Raw genomic sequence first — 27,386 nt, 5'->3', positions numbered from 1 at the left:
TTCAGTGCCCCTTTGTTCTCTTTGTTTTTTATACTACCACTTCCACCGCTGATATTTTTTTCACTGCTATTACTTCGGGCACCTGTTTTACCATTACCACTACTACTACTCACTACTACCACTATTGTGATACTACTACCACCACCACCACCGCTACTATCACCACTCTCGTCTCGTGCCTGTTCTTTCTCCATTCTGTCTTCTGGTCCTCCCTGCTTATTCTCTCAGTTCTGATCTGGCAGTGATTCAGGCCGGACCGATACATCTAGTAACATTTCTTTACAAAGAGCTGATTCTTGGTGAACTGACCCAGGGCATGTTTATTGCAATATCTATTATATTTTTTGATTCATTTTCTCTATGTTTTCTTGCACTCTGCCTAATTGTATAATAGATACAGAGAAAATTTCTTCCTTTCTCTTCTCCAGTCTCTCTCTGATACTGACAAATTAGTTTAAAAACATGCGTGAAGAAACACTAGGACATACTTATTAGAAAACGTTTTGGTTCTAGGACCTTATTAAGGTCCCGTTATCCTTGGTTACTCACTGTTCTCCGGGTTAATAATCCCACTACTGGAGATAAGTCACATTATTTGTCTTTTTTAGGTAATGCTATTATTTGTAAAACCGTCTGTAGATTTTTGCAACTGAGACTTACATTACCTTAGGGTGTCCCCTTGTTCACCTAATTGTACTCATCTAATTGTGGTTGTAGGGGTTGATTCATATCTCCTGGCCCAGCCTCTTCACTGGTTGCCACTAGATCCACTCTCTCCCTGCTCCATGAGCTTTTTCATACCTCTTCTTAAAGTGATACCTGCATCCACTACCTTACTTTCCAGACAGTTCCACTTCCTGAAAACTCTATGGCTGAATAAATACTTTCTAACATCCCTGTGACTCGTCTGAATCTTCAACTTCCAGTTGTGATCCCTTGTTGCTGTGTCCCATCTCTGAAACATCCTGTCTCTGTCTACTTTGTCGATTTCTCCCAGAACTTTATATATCCGAGACTAGTCTCGTTGCAAACCTTTGCACTTTGCTCGGTTTGTAGTGCACTCAGCTGCCACAATGAGAGTCCGTGGCTCGAGTCCCGTTGGGCATGTTTCCTTACACCTGCTGCCCCTGTTCACCTAGCAGTAAGTAGGTACCTGGATGTTAGTCGACGGTTGCTGGTCGCATCCTGGGGGGGGTAGCAGTGTAGATTGTCTGAACTGGGCTTTGAAATAAGCTGAGGTAGGATAATAGCTCTTAGCCTGTAAAATTGGTCTGTGTAGAAAAAACTGTAGTTTACATGTAATAAAGTATTGTTGAGCACAAAGAAAGCCACTAGCATGCTAGATTAATATCATAATGAATTCAATTCAAATTCAAAGTTTATTCTCTATAAGGATTACAATGCTGAGTTTACAGAAATTTGGTTATTGTTTGGTTTACATGTAGTAAAATTGTGATTACAGAGTGTACCACTAGAACGCTTAGCATGGCTAGGCATTTCGGGCATACTTAGTTTTATTCTTAATTGTAAAATATTACAAATTATGAGGTAAGTTGGTCTTATGGCTAAGTGACTAAACACTAGTTTATGAGTTTAGCAATGTGAATGCTTTTGTTTTGGCACAGTATATAGTTTCAGTATTGGAGTATCACAGGATTCATTATTTTAAGACTGAGATTAATATTTCTGTTTATGGTCAAATGAGTGAGCGAGTGTAAGTGTGAACCACCAGGTGGTATTCATGTAGTTAGTTGACGGGGTGTATCAGGGAGATAAGATGTTTTCTAATGGTAGTTTTGAAGGTGATGAATGTGTCTGCAGTTCTAGAGTTCTCAGGTAGGGTATTCCAGATTTTAGGGCCTTTGACATACATTGAATTTTTGTAAAGGTTTAGTCGGACACGGGGAATGTCGTAGAGATGTTTGTGTCTGGTGTTATGCCTGTGGGTTCTGTCACAACTATCAAGAAAGCGTTTTAGGTCAAGGTTGATATTAGAGTTTAAGGCCCTGTAGATATAGATTGCACAGTAGTAAGTGTGGATATACTGAACTGGGAGTAAGTTTAGATCTTTGAAGAGTGGGGAGGTGTGCTGCCAGGGATGGGATTTAGTGATTATTCTTACTGCAGCTTTTTGTTGGGTTATTATTGGCTTTAGGTGTGTTGCTGCAGTTGATCCCCAAGCACAAATAGCATAGGTGAGGTATGGATAAATAAGTGAGTGGTATAGTGTGAGAAGGGCACTTTGTGGCACGTAGTATCGTATCTTGGAGAGGATCCCAACCGTTTTGGATACTTTTTTGGCTATATGCTGGATATGGGTGCTGAAATTCAGGTTGTTGTCAAGGTATAAGCCTAGGAATTTTCCCCCATTATTTCTGGTAATTAGAGTGTTGTCAATCTTAATGTTAATTTGTGCATCTCCTGCTCTGCTACCAAATATAATATAGTAAGTTTTGTCAGTGTTAAGCGTAAGTTTATTGGCTGTCATCCAAGTCGATATTTTAATCAGCTCCTCATTCACAATGGTGTTGAGGGTGGCAAGATTAGGGTGAGAGATGACATAAGTCGTGTCATCAGCAAAGAGAATGGGTTTCAGGTGTTGGGATACGTTTGGAAGGTCATTGATGTATATGAGGAAGAGCAGGGGACCAAGGACACTTCCCTGCGGAACTCCAGTATCAAGTGGCCGTGTTGCTGATGCTGTGTCTTTAATGGTGACGTACTGATACCTATTAGTAATGTAAGATTTGAAATAAGCAAGCGCATGGCCTCTTATACCGTAGTGGTCAAGTTTGTGGAGTAGGATTTGGTGGTTTACTGTGTCAAAAGCTTTTCTTAGGTCAATAAAAATTCCTAGTGGATATTCCTTATTTTCCAATGCTGTGTAAAGCAGATCTAGCATTTTTATGATTGCATCATTAGTGCTTTTATTTTTCCTGAATCCAAACTGGCAGGGGTTGAGTATGTTTTGAGCCGTTATAAATTAATACAGTCTCTTGTACACGAGTTTCTCAAAGATTTTGGATAGCAATGGTTAGTTAGATATTGGCCTATAGTTGTTTAAGTCTGTAGGGTCACCACCTTTATGTATTGGTGTAACCCTTGCCATCTTGAGTAGTTTCGGGAAGGTGCTAGTCTCTATTGACTTGTTAAAAAGTAATGAAATAGCATGCAAAAGGACATGGGCCGCTCGCTTGTACAGTAATGGTGGGACATGAGACAGATTCCCCGAGTTATTTTTAAGTGACTTTATGATTCCAATGACTTCCGTGGGCTCAGTTGGTGCAAGATGGAAGGAATTAGGGAAATTACCATCTAGGTAGTCCCCGGCATGGGCATTGGTATGTGGGATTTTACTGGCGAGATTAGATCCTATGTTTGAGAAGAAGTCTTTTATCTTGTTAGCTGTGTCAGTGGGATGTAGTGGTGTTTCATTAGGTTTAGTTAGGACAATATTCTTGGTTTTCCTCAGTTTGTGGGTCCCTAGAATCTGAGAGAGTGCTTTCCAGGTCTTTTTTATATCTCCTCTAGTGTCTGTGAATCTACTGGAGTAGTATAGTTGTTTGGCTTTTTTTATTTGGTGAGAGCTGATGAATAGTGTTTAAGAGTATCTTTGTGTATTAAGCCCTGTCTATATTGCTTTTCATATTGGTGTTTCTTGTCTATGGATTTCAGAATGGTGCTGGTTAGCCATGGGCAACCAAGCCGTTTGTTTGTGATCTGTTTTGTTTTTATAGGACAATGTTTGTCGTATAGTCTAAGTAATTTGTTAAGAAAGATGTCTGTCCAGTCATCAATACCATTGGCCTTGGAGAATTCTGTAGGCCAATCAACAGTCTCTAGGTCAGCTGTGAACTTCCTTACTGAGGCCTCGTCATGGAGTCTAAATGAGACTTTGTTGTATTCAAGTGGTGGTTTACTAATGTTTGTCAGGAGGAAGGTAGGGTAGTGGTCTGTAGTGCTATCTGTGATTATCCCTGATTTAAGGGGGGCTAGTATATTGGTCCATATGTGGTCTATTATGGTTGCACTTGTCTCAGTGAGCCTGGTTGGTTTAGTTATTGTTGGTATGAGAAGTGTGTTGTTCATATTGTTGATGAAATCAGTTACAGGCAGATCATCTAGTAAGCCAAGGTTGATGTTGAAGTCTCCAGCTAAGAGAAGGTGGTGCTTATTCATTTGTCTGTTTGTTATTAGTGACTTTAATTTCTCACTGAAATTTGGGATGTTTGTGTGAGGTATCCGGTAAATGGCACCGATTGTTATAGGCGTCTTAAGGTTTTTTACAGTAAAATTAGCAAAAATGTATTCCCCATATTCATCACTAAAGCAAGTGGTGCTAAGACAAGATAATTGGTTAGAGTAATAGATTGCAATACCACCCCCAACTTGGTTTGTTCTGCAGTTGTGAATTGCTGTGTATCCTGGTAGAGGGTAGATATCTATTGTGTCCTGCTTAAGCCAGGTCTCAGTAAGAATAATGCAGGAGAAGGGTGTCTTTAGTGATTCAAGGAGTGCTAGGAGGTCATCATAGTGTTTGCTTAAGGACCTGATGTTGTAGTTAAGTACTGATAGACTTTTAGCATTGTTTAGGATAGTGGTGGCTTGTGATGCTGAAAAGAAAACAATTTTGAGGGTGAACTAAAATAAACCAAATAGTGACCCAAAAATTAGTTTGATTTCCTTCATAGCTTTTTAATTAACTCGTACAGGGGAAGCGCAAAACCCGTAGGATTATACAGCGCCTGTGTGAGGGGAGGGGATGGAAGATATTCAGGCTTAATTCAGAAAACTGGAGCACAGATCCAGTTCCCTAAATCAAGAGCCCCTCACCAGCATCAAGGAACTTTCCTTGAGGGGACTAGCATGCTTAGCATTTCGGGAAGTCGTTGATGTAGTTAGGTCGGTATAAGCTCTATCATGTACTTGTAGAAATTAAGATTATTAGTATTATTATTAGTAGTAGTAGTAGTAGTAGCAGCAGTAGTGGTAATAATAGTATATTATTTCTCTAACTGGTCAGTTATTTTTCACCTACAGAGAGAACTTTCAGTTATACCTAACGTAGTACATGAGAACGATGACAGAAGAAGAAAGAAAACAATTTTGAGGGTGAACTAAAATAAACCAAATAGTGACCCAAAAATTAGTTTGATTTCCTTCATAGCTTTTTAATTAACTCGTACAGTAAGTATAATTATGTAACTATTTATATGTACCTGTACCTGAATAAATAACCATACCTGAATACATGACCTGCATCCTCGTATCGCGTTCAACACCAGCCATTTCTTTTTCGTATTCTGTCAGACTTAAGTTTTCATATTCGCTGTTATATATAAGTTTGAGAAAGAATATTTCATGTTCTTATGAGCATATACACACCTTGAGGTGTAATGTCACTCAGTACATATAATGTGAGAGTTTACTTTGATTCCTATTTAGGAATTAAAGTTTACTTGACTGGTGGTCGAGGACAGCGTGAAGCAAGCTTCTATACCACAAGACGGGCAGAAAGCAGTAACTTCACTCTGGCTGTACCCTTCTCCAGATCATCACTTCATCTGAGATCATTTATCCCCAGGATGACTAGAGTATGGAACACATTCGTACAGCATCATGATGTCAACGAGATAATGTCAGTTGATCAGATGAAAATGCTAGCCCACAGATGGCTCCAACTTCATCGTATTCCCTACTTGTATGTTTCATAACAATAAAAATGCTTTCGAATGAGCTGATGTAGGTAACAGCTCTTAGCATGTCAATAAAGATAGGAATCCTTAACCTATAAATAGCTTGTCAATAAAGCTAAGGATCCTTAACCTAACCTTGTCAACCCAAAAAAAAAAAAAAGTTGCACGCAGCCTTAATGATCCTCCTGTAGACGATCTGCATTAAATACCTGATACATGTATATATATATACATTATCTCATGTTTACACATCTCTCAGAATGCAACGACAAGTTAAGTAGTAGCAGCAGCAACACACACAGTAAGAGAAATTCTTGAGCTTTCCCAGCACTTGGGCTTAATGCCCAAAGTTGGGGTGTGGCTCCAAAAGAATCCTGTACTGTTTGCTGCCTTTGCACCTCCTGACATTATCTGCTGCTATGCAGCTTCCACACCCTTCAAGCCCAGTGTGGGCAGGATTTGTGTCAGCCCAAGGTGCGTAGATTCTCTATCCGAGCCCCATGGGGGCGAGGAATGTGGATAGGCCTGTGGAAAGCTAGTCCAAGAAGATGAGGTACTTGTACCTCTTCCCATGGTAGACATTGGACTGAAACACTCCCACTACAGGGAGCCAAGGCCGACCCACTTCTTGGAAAAAGCCCGGGCAGGGCGATTATACCGGTAAATCTACAAAGAAAAAGTTTACACATCTCTGGTGACCTTGGGACAGTTGTATGGTGTACCAGTGGTACCTTATGTCCACCACTGTTAGATAACAGGATCCTAAGCCTATTAATGAAATTTGATATAACAAGGCTACCAGTTGGGTCCTACCCTTGAGGGGTAGTATCTGACCTCTCAAAAGAAAATCACGAAAGTCTCCGTTCTCTTCATGTACTGGTAGGCTAGTTAGTGGGGGTTTAGAGCATATCGGCTACACAAGGGTATTTTTTATGGCCGCATATAACATGTTCACAACCAGTGAAGAACCTTTATTCTATAAAATAGGGGTTACAGAAAATTCTCAGCATATACACGCTGAGACATGCATCTGTATGTCACGGTATATATCAACCAGGAAATTATTTTATCAAGAAAAAATGGTAATTGTCACTATCTACAACTTACCCACAGCTAGTATTCAGACCGCCCGACTCCACCGACATGCAATGTTTATCTAGGTATTGTCCTTTCCATGTTACTATTAAATCAGCTGAAATTTGGTAATAAACTACGTAACGAGTCAGTGGAGTTACAGATTTTGAGCCTGTGTTGTTTTTTTTAGATGAATAACTTAGCTTTGCATGACTACCATGGATTTGGCTTTTTTTTAATGTTTTATGAACTTTGTAAATAGGTACGAGTCTTCTTAAAAATGCATATAAAATTTTGATCAATTTATTTTATTATGACATGTGTATATAAGCAGCAGCATGATCCATAGTAAGTGCATCACAGGAATGGAATGTATCAGTCCTCAAGGTTATTGACAAACATGTTATTTGTTTTATATGGTATCAACACACAATTAAGTTTGAAAATAATATATTTATTCCACCATTTACTTCTGCACAATAAAAACATTATTATCATCATCTTGGAATGCTTCGTAATATGCATATTCTGATAAAATTCGTTTCCTCTTAAATTTTGCACTCCATGCCATGTGGATGACAGAAGCAAGAACACACCAGCCCACACACACGTGTACTTGAAGTTACTGATGAGAGAAACTGAGAACGCACTTGTTACGCCGTCCAGTGACAATATGGAATCACAAACGCTAACAGATTTGTTGCCATCTCATTTAACAACAATTCAGACACTCGATTATAATATATTAACCCGCTAACAAAACATCGCTTTCTTTTTAATATTATTTAAGACAGTCGAAAAAGCAGATTTGATACAAAAGCAAAAATTCTTCTCTGTGGCTTCTCAATTTCTATTCTGTTAGAACATATTCTCACCGTAATGCATTTTAACATTTGTGTTATTTTATAATAATTTTATAATTGGCTAAATCTGGTTAATTTATGTTAACCTAATCTAACCCAAAATATAATACATTTTGAAATCATCTTATGTCACCACAGTACAAAAGCATTTTGTGATTTACAATGACATGTGGAATACTGATGCGAAATCTTCTTGATGTTCATCAAAGAAACATTCACAGTATTATATACTTTGCTATAATTAATATTGTAAGATATGTCCTTTAATTTAGGCTAATACTTTTTTTTTTATAAAAAATACGTTATGAATACATTCTATACAAGGGAAATTTTGGCTGGAATGTCCAGAATTGAGTTTCACATACTGACTTTCTCCTCTGCCTTCACAGACTTTGATATTTTGCATAATTTTATCTAAAACAACACACATACACTCACTCTCTCTCTCTCTCTCTCTCTCTCTCTCTCTCTCTCTCTCTCTCTCTCTCTCTCTCTCTCTCTCCCTCTCCGTTTTCTCTCTCCAGTTTAATTCTTTGTTCCTGCTTTTCTTTCCTCTGATATATATTCATCACTAATAGTGCATTTTATTCTTCATCTAAAGCAATGATTACTTGTACATCACAGTACATCTTGTGAATCTTGGTTTCGACCAGGTAACTCAGCAGTGACATACCCGTTCATAGATTCTCGAAAATATAGTCGAAGTCGTCAAGGATGGTGGCGCACGCAGCCTCTTCCATAGCTCTGCCTTAGGCCGGGGCGACAGGCGCAGCAGCTGCAACTGCAGCATCAGCAGGAGCTCCAGCAGCGACATCAGTTTGCCTGAGAGATTCTTGTAGCTGCCTCTTGCGGCCTTCCAGCTGCTCCAGCTCTTTTTCCAGCTCAACCATCTTGGCTGTGTTAATATCTTCGCTCTACGGGGAAAAACGTTAAGTGATAGGAAGATTAAGTGAAACGACCCAAAAGCGGGAAAAATAAGACAAAACAGAATAACAGAAGATGGAAACAAGCAAAGGATCGTTAAATAAAAAAAATACAAGAATACTTAATTCGTTAAATAATATTACCAATAATTCGTTAAATAATAATATCTAGTTTTTCTTTTTGTCTTTTTACTTTTTTTTCATTGTTTTCGTTCTGTAACTTGAGAATGACATGTCTGGTCATTTATTCTCAACACTAGTGTAACTTACTTAAACTAATGTTCAGATTCTTGCTGGGCCGGGAGGGTGTCAATTTCCTAGTTAACATTGAAAAAAAAATGGGAGTCTCAGAGTTTCTCTTTGGAGCACTAAATAACTGAAATATCTATACCATATCCCCGATCCAAAATAATAATCCAGGTTGTCTCCTGGTTGCTCAGAACCAGTGAAGATTATAACCCATGCCCTATCTGCGTCTTCCTATAATCGTTTGTAAAAATGGGAATATAGCCCTCATAGAGGGAGGGAAAATTGATGTGAAAATTGCATTACCAAAACATTCAGGAATTACAATACTCTGAAAAAGAGTTATGGCCCATGTGAACCTTCAGTCAAAGACCCGAAAAAGATGCTCGCCGGTAAGTGGGTATCTCTCACTTAGATTTGATCAAATACTTATGATAGGAAGTAAAGTCTCCTCGATATTACTGTCTAGAGAGATTGCGCCCTTTATTCTGGATATACAGTCGCTAGTATGAGTACAAATACAATATCCAGAATAAGCTCATGTTGAGATAGTGCTTCACGAAAAGATTTAGTAACAGAAGTTTTTCTGAATATTTTGCCTTCGTACCGCAGCATTAACACTTATATACATGATATACTTTAAACTAAATTTAAAGACGGATTCAGGATATTTAGATTCCTTCAGCAAGAAAATCTGGAATCATTATAAAAACAGATCAGGATCTGAGTGAATGAAGCTGATAAAAGTACATGGCCAATGTCTTTGTGGGTGAACAAAAAAAATATTTTACGTACCTGCATACAGACTGAAGGTTCCCCAATCATTTCACATGATAATACAGACAAAATATTTAACATAATCTTAAGTAAAACCAGTAAATCCACACCGCAGATTAATCTTAGACAGATCACAAAGCAACTGTATAAAGTGGCACCTTGAAAACTAACAAACGTGATCCAATCAGTACACAACTGCACTGAAAAGAAAAACATCGTCTACACTATCCCTTGCTTAGAATGTGACAAAATATGTATGAGTGGCACAACACGTGACACTAACACGAAAATTTAAGTGCACATGTATTCTTGCAGGACCCATAACACCAGTCGTGAATAAATTCATCCCATGAAACAACGTTTGGATATTTACGAATGAGGAAAACAGGAAGGAAAAAAATGCCTAAAAGAAGCTGGCATATAAAAACCAGTGAACAGAATATAGGAGCTTTCAGCAATGTTTCATCCCATGTGCATACAATTCTCCGAAATTGAGAACGATATATGAATTAAAAAAAAGTGAAAGCCTGCTCAGTCTGTCACCATCATACACCCAAGACATTACCTTGCCCACTCTTACAAGGTATGTAGCTTCGCGTTATGCATTTCTCTGTCGGACTTGAAGCTCAGATTTGAAAGAAACGTCCAGGACAGGCTTGCCATGATCCCAGTCTAAAAGGATGTTATGGGTGTAATGTATTCTAGAAAAGCCTTATTGATACTGGAAAAAAACACCGCCTTTTACGTAGCAGATCAGTCGATTTTTAACCGTATTCTCAAACAGGTAACCCTTAATATAACTGGGCGAAAATTATATACAGAAAACATGATGTTTACTATTCGTAGATTTGAAATACAGAGAATAACGACCTGTATCCGGGATGAGTCTTTCCTGAGATACTATATACAGGCCTATCACGAAAGGGGGTAATAGACAGTAACATAAGGAATGTATTCTTGGACAGGAGTATATCTCGCAATTTGAAAAAAAAGAAGAAAAACACGATGAGTTAGTGAGTTCTGACTGACAGACTGTCACTGTTAATAGCAAATTCTATTTAAAAAGGCATAGTGAGCTCGTCTGCCACGTCGATAACACAATCTTAGTCTGGAAGATGGCACTAACTGACCTTAGACAGAATGGTTGCCACCTCCTTCATCTTTTCGTCATTCAGATGGCGCAGGAGCGACTTTACCTCCTCCCGTTCATTGCTGCTTAGCTGGCTGCTTCCACGTACCACCTGCCGATGAATTTTTTTTAAAACACAATTAAATGTTGTTATGTGGAGCTCTAATGTATTGATAGTTATCTTGATTAAGACACCCTTATGAACGATTCAGGATTTATGGAAAAGCCTACTAATCCATGTAAATTTTAATGCAGTCAGTTAACAACTGTGTATACCAGTTAAACATATAGCTCAATAGTTCTATGCACAGCTGTGTACACTGACCAAATATATCGCGTCACTGGTCTTATAAATAGTAGTGTCATCATAGTGACTCAGCATATTGCTGTGCACTCCAGAGATATGTGCCAAATGTACTTCCATTCTAGAATGTACTTTATATGATAGCAAGTTTAGGTACAAACACTAAGAATGTTAGATCAAGGGGTAGTAACTTAATTTTGGTCTTCGGTTCCGTATTAATAAGATGGTTCTCCCCTAACGTAACCCAACGTAGCCTTCAATAACGTAAGGTAACAGTTCTTAACATCCTCTCTTATCGGCATAAAAAACTTTCGTGCGTGTGTTTATGTTCACTGTGATTGGTTAGGCCCGTCGACTGACGTATACTAACCGTTGATTGGTCCTGACCTGGCATACGAGCCAATATAAAGGTATTATTTCAGCTAATATCTCCCCATAAAAAAGTGCTTCAAGAAATACCTATTTCCCTCATGGTGTAGATAGGCTTTAAAGTGTCGTAAAATTAAGAATAATGCCTGAATTCCACCGAGGACCAACATTTAGTAATAACCAACTGAAGATACAGAACTTGTGTAACCCCTTTCTGTATGGTGTTTCATTGGATATAATATTCTCAGTTGGAGATCATAATACCTATAGATGAGGTTGCAGGTGACAGTATGAGCGGGTCACATCTAATCATAAGTGATATGAGCAAGATATTCAGGATTGAGATCAATCACACACACAGATCCTGATCTGCTACAGTGAGTAGCGAATCAAATGATAGGAGGTTTGTGACGTCATGTAGGATCTTCAGTTGTTTAAAAACTAAAACAATTGGATAAACGTATCCCCGAGTATCATCAATCCTGCCTCTGCCACCTTAAAATCATGCCAAGCGAGTTGTTAAAGTCGGTAAAAGCATGCTAAGCTAGAATTAGGTACTGTAATCATGGGAGAAGGGTTAAACCTGTAAAGGTCACAGAGCCTTGAGAAGGGAGAGAGAATCAGATTTGATACACTGGAAGGCAGTTTCAACTGGATCAAGAGCCCTTCACCAGCATCAAGGCAGCCTCCTTCTTATTTCCTTGAAGAAAAAGGTAATATAAAAGGAGGAGGTAGAGGCAAGGGCGTTACTGCCACCGAGATAATCCCATGTGACTATAAATGGTTTTTCCTGGGCTCGGTGGAGTATAACAATAAGCTAATATAGTAAACATATATTAACCAATAAAGTTACATAGTAAAAGCGACGTTTTTTTAGTTATTCTTGTGGTGTGTAAGTCAATAACACCGCAATATTCAGCAAAGAAAAATTCTCTCCACAGAATATATACCCTGAGGGGTATATTTCTCTCAGCGTATATATACCGAGAGTTTGCTTTAATCCCTAGTTTAGGGATTAAGGTATTTTTGTCTGGTGGCGCGAACGTTATCGTGCAACATAAATGCCTCTAGTGCAATCGAGAGGCTTTAAACTCCATTAACCAAGCAGCTAAAGTCTCTTGTTTTACCACCTATATATGCAGTCGATTACATGCAAGACAATCATAAAATGAGCTATTTGTGTTATAAAATAGCTGTCGTTTCTTGAAGACTGAATACATTTTATACCAATACATGCTACAGACGGTCAAGAAAATACAGGCGCAACACATGCTTTTACTATGAAAATGATTTGCTCTGTGTAGAGCTTAATCAAGTTAATGACAAAACAGTACTCGGAACGATACGTACTCACCAAAGCACTTTGTAAATGTGTCTTTTCTTGAGACTGAAGGCCAGAGTATGAATGGTACAAGTATTTTGACAATCAGTTAAGGTAAGTGAACTCATTTTCAACGTTGGATTTTTTTTTATTTAGGTTGCGTTTCCGTATCGTGGAGCTTGAAGCTCCCTTACTCCGAAACGAAACGTAGTTTCATCAGATTTTCAACCCATACATATGTATCAGTTTAACTAAAAGACATTGCATATAAACGCAAAAGATAATAGGAATGGACGTGATTTTCAGCAACACTCGTTACAAGTTAAAAGAAACTTCGTTCACTGGGACTTTCTACAAGGCAATTCTTTTAAGAACAGAATTTCACGTGTTACCTGAGAAAAGGCAGTGAGTGTTCTGTGAGCAGCACAGGTGACATCCCGTTGTAGCCCGTTGCTGCTGGGCTCCGCTACCAAGGCACCAAGGGCTTTGGCTAAGTCCTCCAGGGATTTCGGAAGGGCGTCTTCGCTGTTCTCACACGCATCTACTGGCGGGAGAGAGAGATGGGACATGATCACAAGGCACAGAATGGGAAATATGTGCTCTGTTCATTTCATGCAAAATGTCAATATGGATGCGTCGTTACCGTACATATAATACCTAATAAATTTTTGTATAAACATTTAATATAATGTGAAAGGTCGAGAATGGCTTTTGGTTAGTATCATCTGAAAATTTTTATACTTTGAGATCATTTAGATGCATTGTGAAACCGACTGGGCCAAGAACCGATCCCTAGAGACCTCTCTTTACAAGAAACCACGAGACTTGCGTACATTTTTATTTTTTTTCAGATTGTAGCTACCGGTAGAGCTTGTAGGCAGAGTATAAACACCGAGAGGTGTGTATCTCTCAGTACATATACGCAAAAAGTTTAGTCCCTATTTTAGGGATTAAAATATTCTTGACTGGCGGTAAACAGGTTACATACAGCTTTAATGACCCTTTGATTAGTCGATAGCTTCAAGCTTAATTGACCTACCAGCTTGTAGACTGTCTCCAAACTCGTTCTGTTACTTATGCAGATTTTACACTGGTTCTTGACAGATCAAGAACAGATTTGACCCTGATACTATGTTTCACACTGAATATTATATTTATTTTGAAATATCTGTTGGTGACTAAGACAAAGAGACGGATAATGATGACCTCACGTTTGCTGTAATAACTGGCGCTCAACCATGCCATCATCTAATACCTCAGGTGCACAAAATAAAGATAAAATCATTTCCAGTTCTCATAGTTAAAGAACGTTAGTAATTTGTGACGAAGCACATTTCTAATGTTCTATGAATCTATAAAGGCTGTAAATAACGAAGCCTTTTTTTGAAGTCAGCATACTATAGAACATGCATTCTTCAAAAACATATGCTATGTACAACTTTCGCTGAAATTTGTTACCTAGTACGACCAGTTCACACTCTCTCTCTCTCTCTCTCTCTCTGTCTGTCTGTCTGTCTGTCTGTCTCTCTCTCTCTCTCTCTCTCTCTCTCTCTCTCTCTCTCTCTCTCTCTCTCTCTCTCTCTCTCTCTCTCTCAGAGATCAGAGGCACCTACCTCCGGCCCTGTTGCTTGCAGTGTTGAGGAGGGACAGTAATGAGGAGGATAGAAGGAACCTGCGCCGAGACCCTTGAAGGCTCTCCAGTTCACTCTCAATGTTATCTAACTCCTGAAGGAGAGTTGCAAGGTTCGACGAGAGTATTTTAACTTCGTTCAGCTTTTCTTTGTCGCCTGAACATTTGATCAACTCCGTTGTAACCTGCTCGATTTTCATCGTTAAGTCTGACAACTCCCTGTTAAAATCAATGATCTGCGTGGCTATTAATGGAGGGGCAGTAACACAGTCGTTAGTGGTGGCTGACGTTGAGGTGCTGGTTGGGATTCCAGTTGAAGTAACAGGGCTAGTGGTTGTATCCATCGAAGACGACGTAGTTGATCCAGGGGGTTCTGTTGTGATCGGCGACGAAGAGGCAGTAGACGGTGACGATGTAGAAGTTATAATTCGGGTAGAGGAAATGAGATCCCCAGAAGAAGGGGAGAATGTGGGATAAATACTAGCAGTTGTCACGCCTAAAGCCTCAGTCGTCGAGGGAGTGGTTACTGTGCTCTTTGCTAGTGAAGAGGAGGTCCAGTCGCCAGTGGGAGGCAAACTTTCAGACGATGTGCTAGTAACCTGAGTAGGTGAGGTTACGGACACTGAAATAGGCTCTTTAGTTGATATTTTTGATATATAGGACGTGGTATATTCTGAAAGCCCTGATGTTGTTACTTTTGGTGTAGTTGTTTTTCCAAATCCAGAAGTTTTAGTAATTTCTCCAGGTCTTCCTGATGTTACTTGAGAAGTTCCAGAAATTGAAATCGTACTAAATTCTCCAGGTAAAGTTGTTGGTCCACTATGTGTTGTTCTTGATACAGATGTTGAAGGAGTTAATTTGGATCCTGTTGTTGATCCACTAGGTGTTCCAGATATTGAAGTTGTAGTTTCTCTTGGTCCTGTTGTTGGGCGAGTAGATCTTGTTCCAGATACAGAAATTGTAGAAGTTTCCCTAAGTCCTGTTGTAGGTACGCTAGGCGTTGTTCCAAATACAGAAGTTGTACTATTTTCTCTGGGTACTGTTGTTGGTCCAGTAGGAGTTTTTCCAGATACAGAAGTTGTAGGAATTTCTTTCACTTCTGTTGTTATAGGAGCAGTTGTTGTTTCAGATACAGAAATTGAAGAAGTTTTTCTGGGTGCTGACGTTGGTTCAGTAGGAGATACAGATACAGAAGTAGTAGAAGTTTCTCTATATCCAGTCGTTGAAACACTTGGTGTTGTTCCAGTTACCGAAGTTGTAGAAGTTTTCCTAGATCCTGTTGTTGGTCCAGTAGGTGTTCCAGTTACTGAAGTTGTAGTGGTTTCTCTAGATACACTAGGTTTTGTTCCAAACGCAGAAGTTGTACTACTTCCTCTGGGTACTGTTACTGGTCCAGTAGGAGTTGTTTCAGATACAGAAATTGTAACAGTTTCACTAGGTCCCGTTGTTAAAATATTAGGTGTTGTTCCAGATATCGAAGATGAAGAAGTTTCTCTAGATCCTGTTGTTGGTCCTCTAGATGTTGTTCTAAACACAGAAGTTGTAAGAGTTTCACTTGGTCTTGTTAGTGATGCAGACGGTGTTGGTCCAGGTACACGAGTTGTAGGAGTTTCTTTGGAAACAGTTGTTGTTCCACTAGGTGTTGCTTCAGATACAATAATTGTAGAAGATTCTCTAGGTCCTGTTGTTTCTGAATTGGGTGTTGTTCGAGATACCGAAGTAGAAATGGTTTTTCCAGGTACTGTTGTTGGCGCAGTAGGTGTTGTTCCAGATACAGAAGATGTAGGAGCTTCTCTGGTAACTGTTGTTGTTCCACTAGGTGTTGGTTTAGATTCCGAAGTTGAAAGAGTTTCTGTAGGTACTGTTGTTGTTCCCCTAGATGTTGTTTCAGATACAATACTTGTAGAAGTTTCTTCAGGTCCTGTTGTTGTTCCAGTGGGTGTTGGTTCAGATTCCTTAGTTGAAAGAGTTCCTTTAGGTACTGTTGTTTTTCCACTAGGTGTTGGTTCAGATACAATGCTTGTAGAAGTTTCTGTAGATCCTGTTGTTGTTCCACTAGGTGTTGGCTCAGATTCAGAAGTAGAAAGAGTTTCTTTAGGTACTGTTGTTGTTCCTCTAGGTATTGTTTCAGATACAACACTAGTTGAAGTTTCTCTAGGTTCTGTTGTTCGTGAACTTGTTGCTGTTGGAGGTACCGAAGTTGAAAGGATTTCGCCAGGTCCTGTTGTTGGTGCAGTAGGTGTTGTTCTAGATGCAGAAGTTGTAGAACTTTCTCTGTTAACTGTTGTTGTTCCACTAGGTGTTGTTTCAGATACAGTATTTGTAGAAGTTTCTCTAGGTCCTGTTGTTGTTCCAGTGGGTTTTGGTTCAGATTCCGAAGTTGAAAGAGTTTCTTTAGGTAGTGTTGTTTTTCCACTAGGTGTTGTTTCAGATACAATACTTGTAGAAGTTTTTCTAGGTACTGTTGTTTTTCCACTAGGTGTTGGTTCAGATTCCGAAGTTGAAAGAGTTTCTTTAGGTACTGTTGTTTTTCCACTAGGTGTTGTTTCAGATACAATACTTGTAGAAGTTTCTTTAGGCTCTGTTGTTTTTCCACTAGGGGTTGATTCAGATTCCGAAGTTGAAAGAGTTTCTTTAGGTACTGTTGTTTTTCTACTAGGTGTTGTTTCAGATACAGTACTTGTAGAAGTTTCTGTAGGTCCTGTTGTTGTTCCACTAGGTGTTGGCTCAGATTCCGAAGTTGAAGGAGTTTCTTTAGGAACTGTTGTTGTTCCTCTAGGTATTGTTTCAGATACAGCACTTGCAGAAGTTTCTTTCGCTTCTGTTGTTCGTGAACTTGTTGCTGTTTGAGGTACAGAAGTTGAAAGGTTTTCTCCAGGCCCTGTTGTTGGTGCAGTAGGTGTTGTTCCAGATGCAAAAGTTGTAGAAGTTTCTCTAGGTCCTCCTGTTGTTCCAGTGGGTGTTGGTTCAGATTCCGAAGTTGAAAGAGTTTCTTTAGGTACTGTTGTTGTTCCCTTAGATGTTGTTTCAGATACAATACTTGTAGAAGTTTCTCCAGGTCCTGTTGTTGTTCCAGTGGGTGTTGGTTCAGATTCCTTAGTTGAAATAGTTTCTTTAGGTACTGTTGTTTTTCCACTAAGTGTTGTTTCAGATACAATACTTGTAGAAGTTTCTGTAGATTCTGTTGTTGTTCCACTAGGTGTTGGCTCAGATTCCGAAGTTGAAAGAGTTTCTTTAGGTACTGTTGTTTTTCCACTAGAAGTTGTTTCTGATACAGTACTTGTAGAAGTTTCTCCAGGTCCTGTTGTTGTTTTACTAGGTGTTGGCTCAGATTCCGAAGTTGAAAGGGTTTCTTTAGGTACTGTTGTTGTTCCCCTAGATATTGTTTCAGATACAATACTTGTAGAAGTTTCTCCAGGTCCTGTTGTTGTTCCAGTGGATGTTGGTTCAGATTCCTTAGTTGAAAGAGTTTCTTTAGGTATTGTTGTTGTTCCTAAAGGTATTGTTTCAGATACAACACTTGTAGAAGTTTCTCCTGGTCCTATTGATGGTGAACTTGTTGTTGTTGAAGGTACCGAAGTTGAAAGAATTTCTCCAGGTCCTGTTGTTGGTTCAGTTGGCGTTGCTTCAGATAAAGAAGTTGTAGTAGTTTCTCTGTTAACTGTTGTTGTTCCACTAGACGTTGTTTCAGATACAATACTTGTAGAAGTTTCATTAGGTCCTGTTGTTTTTCCACTAGGTGTTGGTTCAGATTCCGAAGTTGAAAGAGTTTCTTTAGGTACTGTTGTTTTTCCACTAGGTGTTGTTTCAGATACAGTACTTGTAGAAGTTTCTGTAGGTCCTGTTGTTGTTCCACTAGGTGCTGGCTCAGATTCCGAAGTTGAAAGAGTTTCTTCAGGTACTGTTGTTGTTCCTCTAGGTATTGTTTCAGATACACCACTTGCAGAAGTTTCTTTAGGTTCTGTTGTTCGTGAACTTGTTGCTGTTGGAGGTACCGAAGTTGAAAGGATTTCTCCAGGTCCTGTTGTTGTTCCACTTGGTGTTGATTCAGATTCCGAAGTTGAAAGAGTTTCTTTAGGTACTGTTGTTGTTCCCCTAGATGTTGTTTCAGATACAATACTTGTTGAAGTTTCTCCAGGTCCTGTTGTTGTTCCAGTGGGTGTTGGTTCAGATTCTGAAGTTGAAAGAGTTTCTTTAGGTACTGTTGTTTTTCCACTAGGTGTTGTTTCAGATACATTACTTGTAGAAGTTTCTGTAGATCCTGTTGTTGTTCCACTAGGTGTTGGCTCAGATTCCTTAGTTGAAAGAGTTTCTTTAGGTACTGTTGTTGTTCCTCTAGGTATTGTTTCAGATACAACACTTGTAGAAGTTTCTCCAGGTTCTGTTGTTGGTGAACTTGTTTCTGTTGAAGGTACCGAAGTTGAAAGAATTTCTCCAGGTCCTGTTGTTGGTGCAGTAAGTGTTGTTCCAGATGCAAAAGTTGTAGTAGTTTCTCTGTTAACTGTTGTTGTTCCACTAGACGTTGTTTCAGATACAATACTTGTAGAAGTTTCTTTAGATCCTGTTGTTTTTCCACTAGGTGTTGGTTCAGATTCCGAAGTTGAAAGAGTTTCTTTAGGTACTGTTGTTTTTCCACTAGATGTTGTTTCAGATACAATACTTGTAGAAGTTTCTTTAGGTCCAGTTGTTGTTCCACTAGGTGTTGGCTCAGATTCCGACGTTGAAACAGTTTCTTTAGGCACTGTTGTTTTTCCACTAGGTGTTGTTTCAGATAAAATACTTGTAGAAGTTTCTGTAGATCCTGTTGTTTTACTAGGTGTTGGCTCAGATTCCGAAGTTGAAAGAGTTTCTGTAGGTACTGTTGTTGTTCCCCTAGATTGCGTTTCAGATACAATACTTGTAGAAGTTTCTCCAGGTCCTGTTGTTGTTCCAGTGGGTATTGATTCAGATTCCTTAGTTGAAAGAGTTTCTTTAGGTACTGTTGTTGTTTCTCTAGGTATTGTTTCAGATACAACACTTGTAGAAGTTTCTCCAGGTCCTGTTGTTGGTTCAGTTGGTGTTGTTCCAGATAAAGAAGTTGTAGTAGTTTCTCTGTTAACTGTTGTTTTTCCACTAGGTGTTGTTTCAGATACAATACTTGTAGAAGTTTCTTTAGGCTCTGTTGTTTTTTCACTAGGTGTTGGTTCAGATTCCGAAGTTGAAAGAGTTTCTATAGGTACTGTTGTTTTTCCACTAGGCGCTGTTTCAGATACAGTGCTCGCAGAAGTTTCTGTAGGTCCTGTTGTTGTTCCACTAGGTGCTGGCTCAGATTCCGAAGTTGAAAGAGTTTCTTTAGGTACTGTTGTTGTTCCTGTAGGTATTGTTTCAGATACAACACTTGTAGAAGTTTCTTTAGGTTCTGTTGTTGTTCTTCTAGGTATTGTTTCAGATACAACACTTGTTGAAGTTTCTTTAGGTTCTGTTGCTCGAGAGCTTGTTGCTGTTGGAGGTACCGAAGTTGAAAGGATTTCTCCAGGTCCTGTTGTTGGCGCAGTAGGTCTTGTTCCAGATGCAGAATTTGTAGAAGTTTCTCTATTTCCTGTTGTTGTTCCAGTGGGTGTTGGTTCAGATTCCGAAGTTGAAAGAGTTTCCTTAGGTACTGTTGTTGTTTCCCTAGATGTTGTTTCAGAAACAATACTTGTAGAAGTTTCTCCATGTCCTGTTGTTGTTCCAGTGGGTGTTGGTTCAGATTCCTTAGTTGAAAGAGTTTCTTCAGGTACTGTTGTTTTTCCACTAGGTGTTGTTTCAGATACAATACTTGTAGAAGTTTCTCTAGATCCTGTTGTTGTTCCACTAGGTGTTGGCTCAGATTCTGAAGTTGAAAGAGTTTCTTTAGCTACTGTTGTTTTTCCACTTGGTGTAGTTTCAGATACAATACCTGTAGAAGTTTCTGTAGATCCTGTCGTTGTTCCACTAGTTGTTGGCTCAGATTCCGAAGTTGAAAGAGTTTCTTTAGGTACTGTTGTTTTTCCAATAGGTGTTGTTTCAGATACAGTACTTGTAGAAGTTTCTGTAGGTCCTGTTGTTGTTCGACTAGGTGTTGGTTCAGATTCCGATGTTGAAAGAGTTTCTTTAGGTACTGTTGTTGTTCCTGTAGGTATTGTTTCAGATGCAACACTTGTAGAAGTTTCTTTAGGTTCTGTTGTTGTTCTTCTAGGTATTGTTTCAGATACAACACTTGTTGAAGTTTCTTTAGGTTCTGTTGCTCGAGAACTTGTTGCTGTTGGAGGTACCGAAGTTGAAAGGATTTCTCCAGGTCCTGTTGTTGGCGCAGTAGGTCTTGTTCCAGATGCAGAATTTGTAGAAGTTTCTCTATTTCCTGTTGTTGTTCCAGTGGGTGTTGGTTCAGATTCCGAAGTTGAAAGAGTTTCCTTAGGTACTGTTGTTGTTTCCCTAGATGTTGTTTCAGATACAATACTTGTAGAAGTTTCTCCATGTCCTGTTGTTGTTCCAGTGGGTGTTGGTTCAGATTCCTTAGTTGAAAGAGTTTCTTCAGGTACTGTTGTTTTTCCACTAGGTGTTGTTTCAGATACAATACTTGTAGAAGTTTCTCTAGATCCTGTTGTTGTTCCACTAGGTGTTGGCTCAGATTCTGAAGTTGAAAGAGTTTCTTTAGCTACTGTTGTTTTTCCACTTGGTGTAGTTTCAGATACAATACCTGTAGAAGTTTCTGTAGATCCTGTCGTTGTTCCACTAGTTGTTGGCTCAGATTCCGAAGTTGAAAGAGTTTCTTTAGGTACTGTTGTTTTTCCAATAGGTGTTGTTTCAGATACAGTACTTGTAGAAGTTTCTGTAGGTCCTGTTGTTGTTCGACTAGGTGTTGGTTCAGATTCCGATGTTGAAAGAGTTTCTTTAGGTACTGTTGTTGTTCCTGTAGGTATTGTTTCAGATGCAACACTTGTAGAAGTTTCTTTAGGTTCTGTTGTTGTTCTTCTAGGTATTGTTTCAGATACAACACTTGTTGAAGTTTCTTTAGGTTCTGTTGCTCGAGAACTTGTTGCTGTTGGAGGTACCGAAGTTGAAAGGATTTCTCCAGGTCCTGTTGTTGGCGCAGTAGGTCTTGTTCCAGATGCAGAATTTGTAGAAGTTTCTCTATTTCCTGTTGTTGTTCCAGTGGGTGTTGGTTCAGATTCCGAAGTTGAAAGAGTTTCCTTAGGTACTGTTGTTGTTTCCCTAGATGTTGTTTCAGATACAATACTTGTAGAAGTTTCTCCATGTCCTGTTGTTGTTCCAGTGGGTGTTGGTTCAGATTCCTTAGTTGAAAGAGTTTCTTCAGGTACTGTTGTTTTTCCACTAGGTGTTGTTTCAGATACAATACTTGTAGAAGTTTCTCTAGATCCTGTTGTTGTTCCACTACGTGTTGGCTCAGATTCTGAAGTTGAAAGAGTTTCTTTAGCTACTGTTGTTTTTCCACTTGGTGTAGTTTCAGATACAATACCTGTAGAAGTTTCTGTAGATCCTGTCGTTGTTCCACTAGTTGTTGGCTCAGATTCCGAAGTTGAAAGAGTTTCTTTAGGTACTGTTGTTTTTCCAATAGGTGTTGTTTCAGATACAGTACTTGTAGAAGTTTCTGTAGGTCCTGTTGTTGTTCGACTAGGTGTTGGTTCAGATTCCGATGTTGAAAGAGTTTCTTTAGGTACTGTTGTTGTTCCTGTAGGTATTGTTTCAGATACAACACTTGTAGAAGTTTCTTTAGGTTCTGTTGTTGTTCTTCTAGGTATTGTTTCAGATACAACACTTGTTGAAGTTTCTTTAGGTTCTGTTGCTCGAGAACTTGTTGCTGTTGGAGTTACCGAAGTTGAAAGGATTTCTCCAGGTCCTGTTGTTGGCGCAGTAGGTCTTGTTCCAGATGCAGAATTTGTAGAAGTTTCTCTATTTCCTGTTGTTGTTCCAGTGGGTGTTGGTTCAGATTCCGAAGTTGAAAGAGTTTCCTTAGGTACTGTTGTTGTTCCCCTAGATGTTGTTTCAGATACAATACTTGTAGAAGTTTCTCCATGTCCTGTTGTTGTTCCAGTGGGTGTTGGTTCAGATTCCTTAGTTGAAAGAGTTTCTTCAGGTACTGTTGTTTTTCCACTAGGTGTTGTTTCAGATACAATACTTGAAGAAGTTTCTCTAGATCCTGTTGTTTTTCCACTAGGTGTTGGCTCAGATTCTGAAGTTGAAAGAGTTTCTTTAGCTACTGTTGTTTTTCCACTTGGTGTAGTTTCAGATACAATACCTGTAGAAGTTTCTGTAGATCCTGTCGTTGTTCCACTAGTTGTTGGCTCAGATTCCGAAGTTGAAAGAGTTTCTTTAGGTACTGTTGTTGTTCCTCTAGGTATTGTTTCAGATACAATACTTGTAGAAGTTTCTCTAGGTCCTGTTGTTGTTCCAGTGGGTGTTGGTTCAGATTCCGAAGTTGAAAGAGTTTCTTTAGGTACTGTTGTTGTTTCCCTAGATGTTGTTTCAGATACAATACTTGTAGAAGTTTCTCCAGGTCCTGTTGTTTTTCCACTAGGTGTTGGTTTAGATTCTGAAGTTGAAAGAGTTTCTTTAGGTACTGTTGTTTTTCCACTTTGTGTTGTTTCAGATACAATACTTGTAGAAGTTTCTGTAGATTCTGTCGTTGTTCCACTAGGTGTTGGCTCAGATTCCAAAGTTGAAAGAGTTTCTTTAGGTACTGTTGTTTTTCCACTTTGTGTTGTTTCAGATACAATACTTGTAGAAGTTTCTGTAGATTCTGTCGTTGTTCCACTAGGTGTTGGCTCAGATTCCGAAGTTGAAAGAGTTTCTTTAGGTACTGTTGTTTTTCCACTAGGTGTTGTTTCAGATACAATACTTGTAGAAGTTTCTGTAGATCCTGTTGTTCGTGAACTTGTTGCTGTTGGAGGTACCGACGTCGAAAGAATTTCTCCAGGTCCTGTTGTTGGTGCAGTATGTGTTGTTCCAGATGCAGAAGTTGTAGAAGTTTCTCTAGATCCTGTTGTTGTTCCAGTGGGTGTTGGTTCAGATTTCGAAGTTGAAAGAGTTTCTTTAGGTACTGTTGTTGTTCCCCTAGATGTTGTTTCAGATACAATACTTGTAGAAGTTTCTGTAGATCCTGTTGTTGTTCCACTAGGTGTTGGCTCAGATTCCGAAGTTGAAAGAGTTTCTTTAGTTACTGTTGTTGTTCTTCTAGTTATTGTTTCAGATACAACACTTGTAGAAGTTTCTCCAGGTCCTGTTGTTGTTCCAGTTTGTGTTGGTTCAGATTCCTTAGTTGAAATAGTTTCTTTAGGTATTGTTGTTCCTCTAGGTATTGTTTCAGATACAACAATTGTAGAAGTTTCTCCAGGTCCTGTTGTTGGTGAACTTGTTGTTGTTGGAGGTACCGAAGTCGAAAGGATTTCTCCAGGTCCTGTTGTTGGTGCAGTAGGTGTTGTTCCAGATGCAAAAGTTGTAGAAGTTTCTCTGTTAACTGTTGTTGTTCCACTAGCTGTTGTTTCAGATACAATACCTGTAGAAGTTTCTCTAGGTCCTGTTGTTGTTCCAGTGGGTGTTGGTTCAGATTCCGAAGTTGAAAGAGTTTCTTTAGGTACTGTTGTTTTTCCAATTAATGTTGTTTCAGATACAATACTTGTAGAAGTTTTTCTAGGTACTGTTGTTGATTCACTAGGTGTTGGTTTAGATTCCGAAGTTGAAAGAGTTTCTGTAGGTACTGTTGTTGTTCCCCTAGATGTTGTTTCAGGTACAATACTTGTAGAAGTTTCTCCAGTTCCTGTTGTTGTTCCAGTGGGTGTTGGTTCAGATTCCTTAGTTGAAAGAGTTTCTTTAGGTACTGTTGTTTTTCCAATAAGTGTTGTTTCAGATACAATACTTGTAGAAGTTTCTTTAGGTCCTGTTGTTTTTCCACTAGGCGTTGGTTCAGATTCTGAAGTTGAAAGAATTTCTTTAGGTACTGTTGTTTTTTCACTTGGTATTGTTTCAGATACAATACTTGTAGAGGTTTCTCTAGGTCCTGTTGTTGATGCAGTAGGTGTTGGTTCAGATTCCGAAGTTGAAAGAGTTTCTTTAGGTTCTGTTGTTTTTCCACTAGGTGTTGTTTCAAATACAATACTTGTAGAAGTGTCTTTAGGTCCTGTTGTTGTTCTAGTGGGTGTTGGTTCAGATTCCGAAGTTGAAAGAGTTTCTTTAGGTACTGTTGTTTTTCCACTAGGTGTTGTTTCAGATACAATACTTGTAGAAGTTTCTGTAGATCCTGTTGTTGTTCTAGTGGGTGTTGGCTCAGATTCTGAAGTTGAAAGAGTTTCTTTTGATATTGTTGTTGTTCTGCTAGGTGTTGTTTCAGATACAATACTTGTAGAAGTTTCTCTAGGTCCTGTTGTTGATTCACTAGGTGTTGGTTTAGATTCCGAAGTTGAAAGAGTTTCTTTAGGTACTGTTGTTGTTTCCCTAGATGTTGTTTCAGATACAATGCTTGTAGAAGTTTCTCTAGGTCCTGTTGTTGTTCCACTAGGTGTTGGCTCAGATTCCGATGTTGAAAGAGTTTCTTTAGGTACTGTTGTTTTTCCACTAGGTGTTGTTTCAGATATAATACTTGTTGAAGTTTGTCTAGTTCCTGTTGTTGTTCCACTAGGTGTTGGTTCAGATTCCGAAGTTGAAAGAGTTTTTCCAGGTACTGTTGTTGTCCCTCTTGGTGTTGTTTCAGATACAGTACTTGTAGAAGTTTCTGTAGGTCCTGTTGTTGGTGAACTAGTTGTTGTTGGAGGTACCGAAGTTGAAAAGATTTCTCCAGGTCCTGTTGTTGGTGCCGTAGGTGTTGTTCCAGATACAGAAGTTGTAGAACTTTCTCTGGTAACTGTTGTTGTTCCACTAGGTGTTGTTTCGGTTTCAATGCTTGTAGAAGTTTCTCTAGGTCCTGTTGTTGGTGAACTAGTTGTTGGAGGTACCGAAGTTGAAAAGGTTTCTCCAGGTCCTGTTGTTGGTGCCGTAGGTGTTGTTCCAGATACAGAAGTTGTAGAACTTTCTCTGGTAACTGTTGTTGTTCCACTAGGTGTTGTTTCGGATTCACTGCTTGTAGAAGTTTCTCTAGGTCCTGTTGTTGGTGAACTTGTTGTTGTTGAAGGTACCGAAGTTGAAAGGATTTCTCCAGGTCCTGTTGTTGGTGCAGTAGGTATTTTTCCAGAAACAGAAGTTGTAGGAGTTTGTCTGTTAATTGTTGTTGTTCCACTAGGTGTTGTTTCGGATGCACTGCTTGTAGAAGTTTCTCTAGGTCCTGTTGTTGTTCCAGTGGGTGTTGGTTCAGATTCCGAAGTTGAAAGAGTTTCACCAGGTACTGATGTTGTTCCACTAGGTGTTGTTTCAGATACAATACTTGTAGAAGTTTCTCTAGGTACTGTTGTTGGTGAACTTGTTGATGTTGGAGGTACCGAAGTTGAAAAGATTTCTCCAGGTCCTGTTGTTGGTGCAGTAGGTGTTGTTCCAGATACAATACTTGTAGAAGTTTCTCTAGGTCCTGTTGTTGGTGACCTTGGTGTTGTTCGAGATACCGAAATTGAAAGGGTTTCTCCAGGTCCTGTTGTCGGTGCAGTAGGTGTTGTACCAGATACAGATATTGTAGGAATTTCTGTAAGCATTGTTGTTCCACTAGATGTCGTTCCAGATGCGTAAGATTTTGGAGTTTCTTCTGATGTTGTCCTTGTAACTTTCGATGTTCCAGTTGTTACTACCGATGCTGATGATATTGGTGGTGTGCTTGATACTGGGAATGTTGTGTATGTTGTGGACGTGACGACTACACACGGATTTCCCAGACTATTCGTGAAACCTCTTATTGCTGGCATCATGTTTCTGAAAGTGTTGATATGTGAGCACCCTCTCTTTGTGATCGTTTCTGTCCTCACATCTAAATAGAGGCCAGAGCCATGTGAACCTTGAGAGTCATCACCGTATGTGACATCCAGTTGCTTTAAACGGGTTTCCACTGGTGGACAGGAATTATTGGTTACGTTAATTCCGCTTACTACTTTTGGCAATCTTTTCTGAATTTTCTCAAGCAAGCTAGTGAGCTTGAACGTGTCTTCATATATATCCTGCCATTGCTTTGTCGTGGTTGGATCGGAACAAGCCTGCGTCACCAACTGTGATAGATGCTCTACTCCTTGGAAGACGGTGTCTAATGCAGAGAACATTTGCTGCAGCCTCGGGTTCTCAGTTGTGTTGTTGCAGCTCCGGTTTTGGCCACCGGTTACCCGCAAATCTGAAAATTAAACCTGGTCTTTATAGTAATCGCCTCTTACGTAACTTGATTCATCGTGATATTAACAGATCACTCGCCACAGTGTCGAGACCTACGAATGCAATTAACATAATTTATTTCATATATATATAGATCTATATTATTGTACAACAAAATCAGGTTTTTAACTTAGAGAAGACCGTTATATCTTAAACTTATTAAAGTTATCTCATTGGAAAATTACTCTCTCATTGTTGAAAAGACAGGTATATAGATTTTTTTTAATAACGGTAAGGTATGTATAAGCTCTGTTCTTATTAAATAATGATTTTGAAGATTCGTTCCCATTGGTTTCTATATATACGGTATTTATATTTTATCTGAAAGAAATATGATTAATGGTTAATTGTTAGCGATTGGAAAATGGTTAAATGTGTTTGTGTTAATCTGAATTATCGAATATTTCTCATTAGTCATGAAATGCAATTTACATTACTTACTATCTTGATTGATTACTGATGATTGTTGTTGGTGCGTTAGATAAAGCACTACTGTACTGTTGAAGTTGTGTATACTTACCGTACAAATGTACAGGAAACTTCAAAAGTAGAGGTTCCCATTCTGCCTGGGTCGCTTGGCAGGGCTGCAGATAAAATAAGAGATAGAGATACATTTTATTTAATGAACAAAAATTGTATTGAGAATATACGTACATAACACAGTTCAACAGCCAAGGTGCTACAGAAATAAAACTTGTAATTCTTTACTAATTGTGCGTTACTGGATTCGGAAATGGTGCTTAAAATTGCAATGGCCTCT

General features: G+C 39.1%; 1 protein-coding gene across 1 annotated transcript in view; it reads right to left on the bottom strand.

The window, feature by feature from the left end:
- Nucleotides 1–7,059: 7,059 nt before the first annotated feature.
- The window catches only part of LOC128687000 (serine-rich adhesin for platelets-like), a 42,503-nt gene continuing 22,176 nt past the window's right edge, over nucleotides 7,060–27,386 (bottom strand). Inside the window, exons 3-7 of the mRNA XM_070082106.1 lie at nucleotides 27,147–27,210; nucleotides 14,316–26,588; nucleotides 13,095–13,246; nucleotides 10,710–10,820; nucleotides 7,060–8,547 (exon numbers count right to left, since the gene is read on the bottom strand). Of these exons, the coding sequence (XP_069938207.1) occupies nucleotides 8,383–8,547; nucleotides 10,710–10,820; nucleotides 13,095–13,246; nucleotides 14,316–26,588; nucleotides 27,147–27,210 (12,765 nt within the window). The 3' untranslated portion in view covers nucleotides 7,060–8,382. The remainder of the gene's footprint in view (nucleotides 8,548–10,709; nucleotides 10,821–13,094; nucleotides 13,247–14,315; nucleotides 26,589–27,146; nucleotides 27,211–27,386) is intronic.

Source organism: Cherax quadricarinatus, chromosome 7 (assembly GCF_038502225.1).
Source record: "Cherax quadricarinatus isolate ZL_2023a chromosome 7, ASM3850222v1, whole genome shotgun sequence".
NCBI lineage: Eukaryota > Metazoa > Arthropoda > Malacostraca > Decapoda > Parastacidae > Cherax > Cherax quadricarinatus.
Note: the sequence above shows the minus strand (reverse complement) of the source record. Positions and strands in the feature narration are given on the sequence as shown.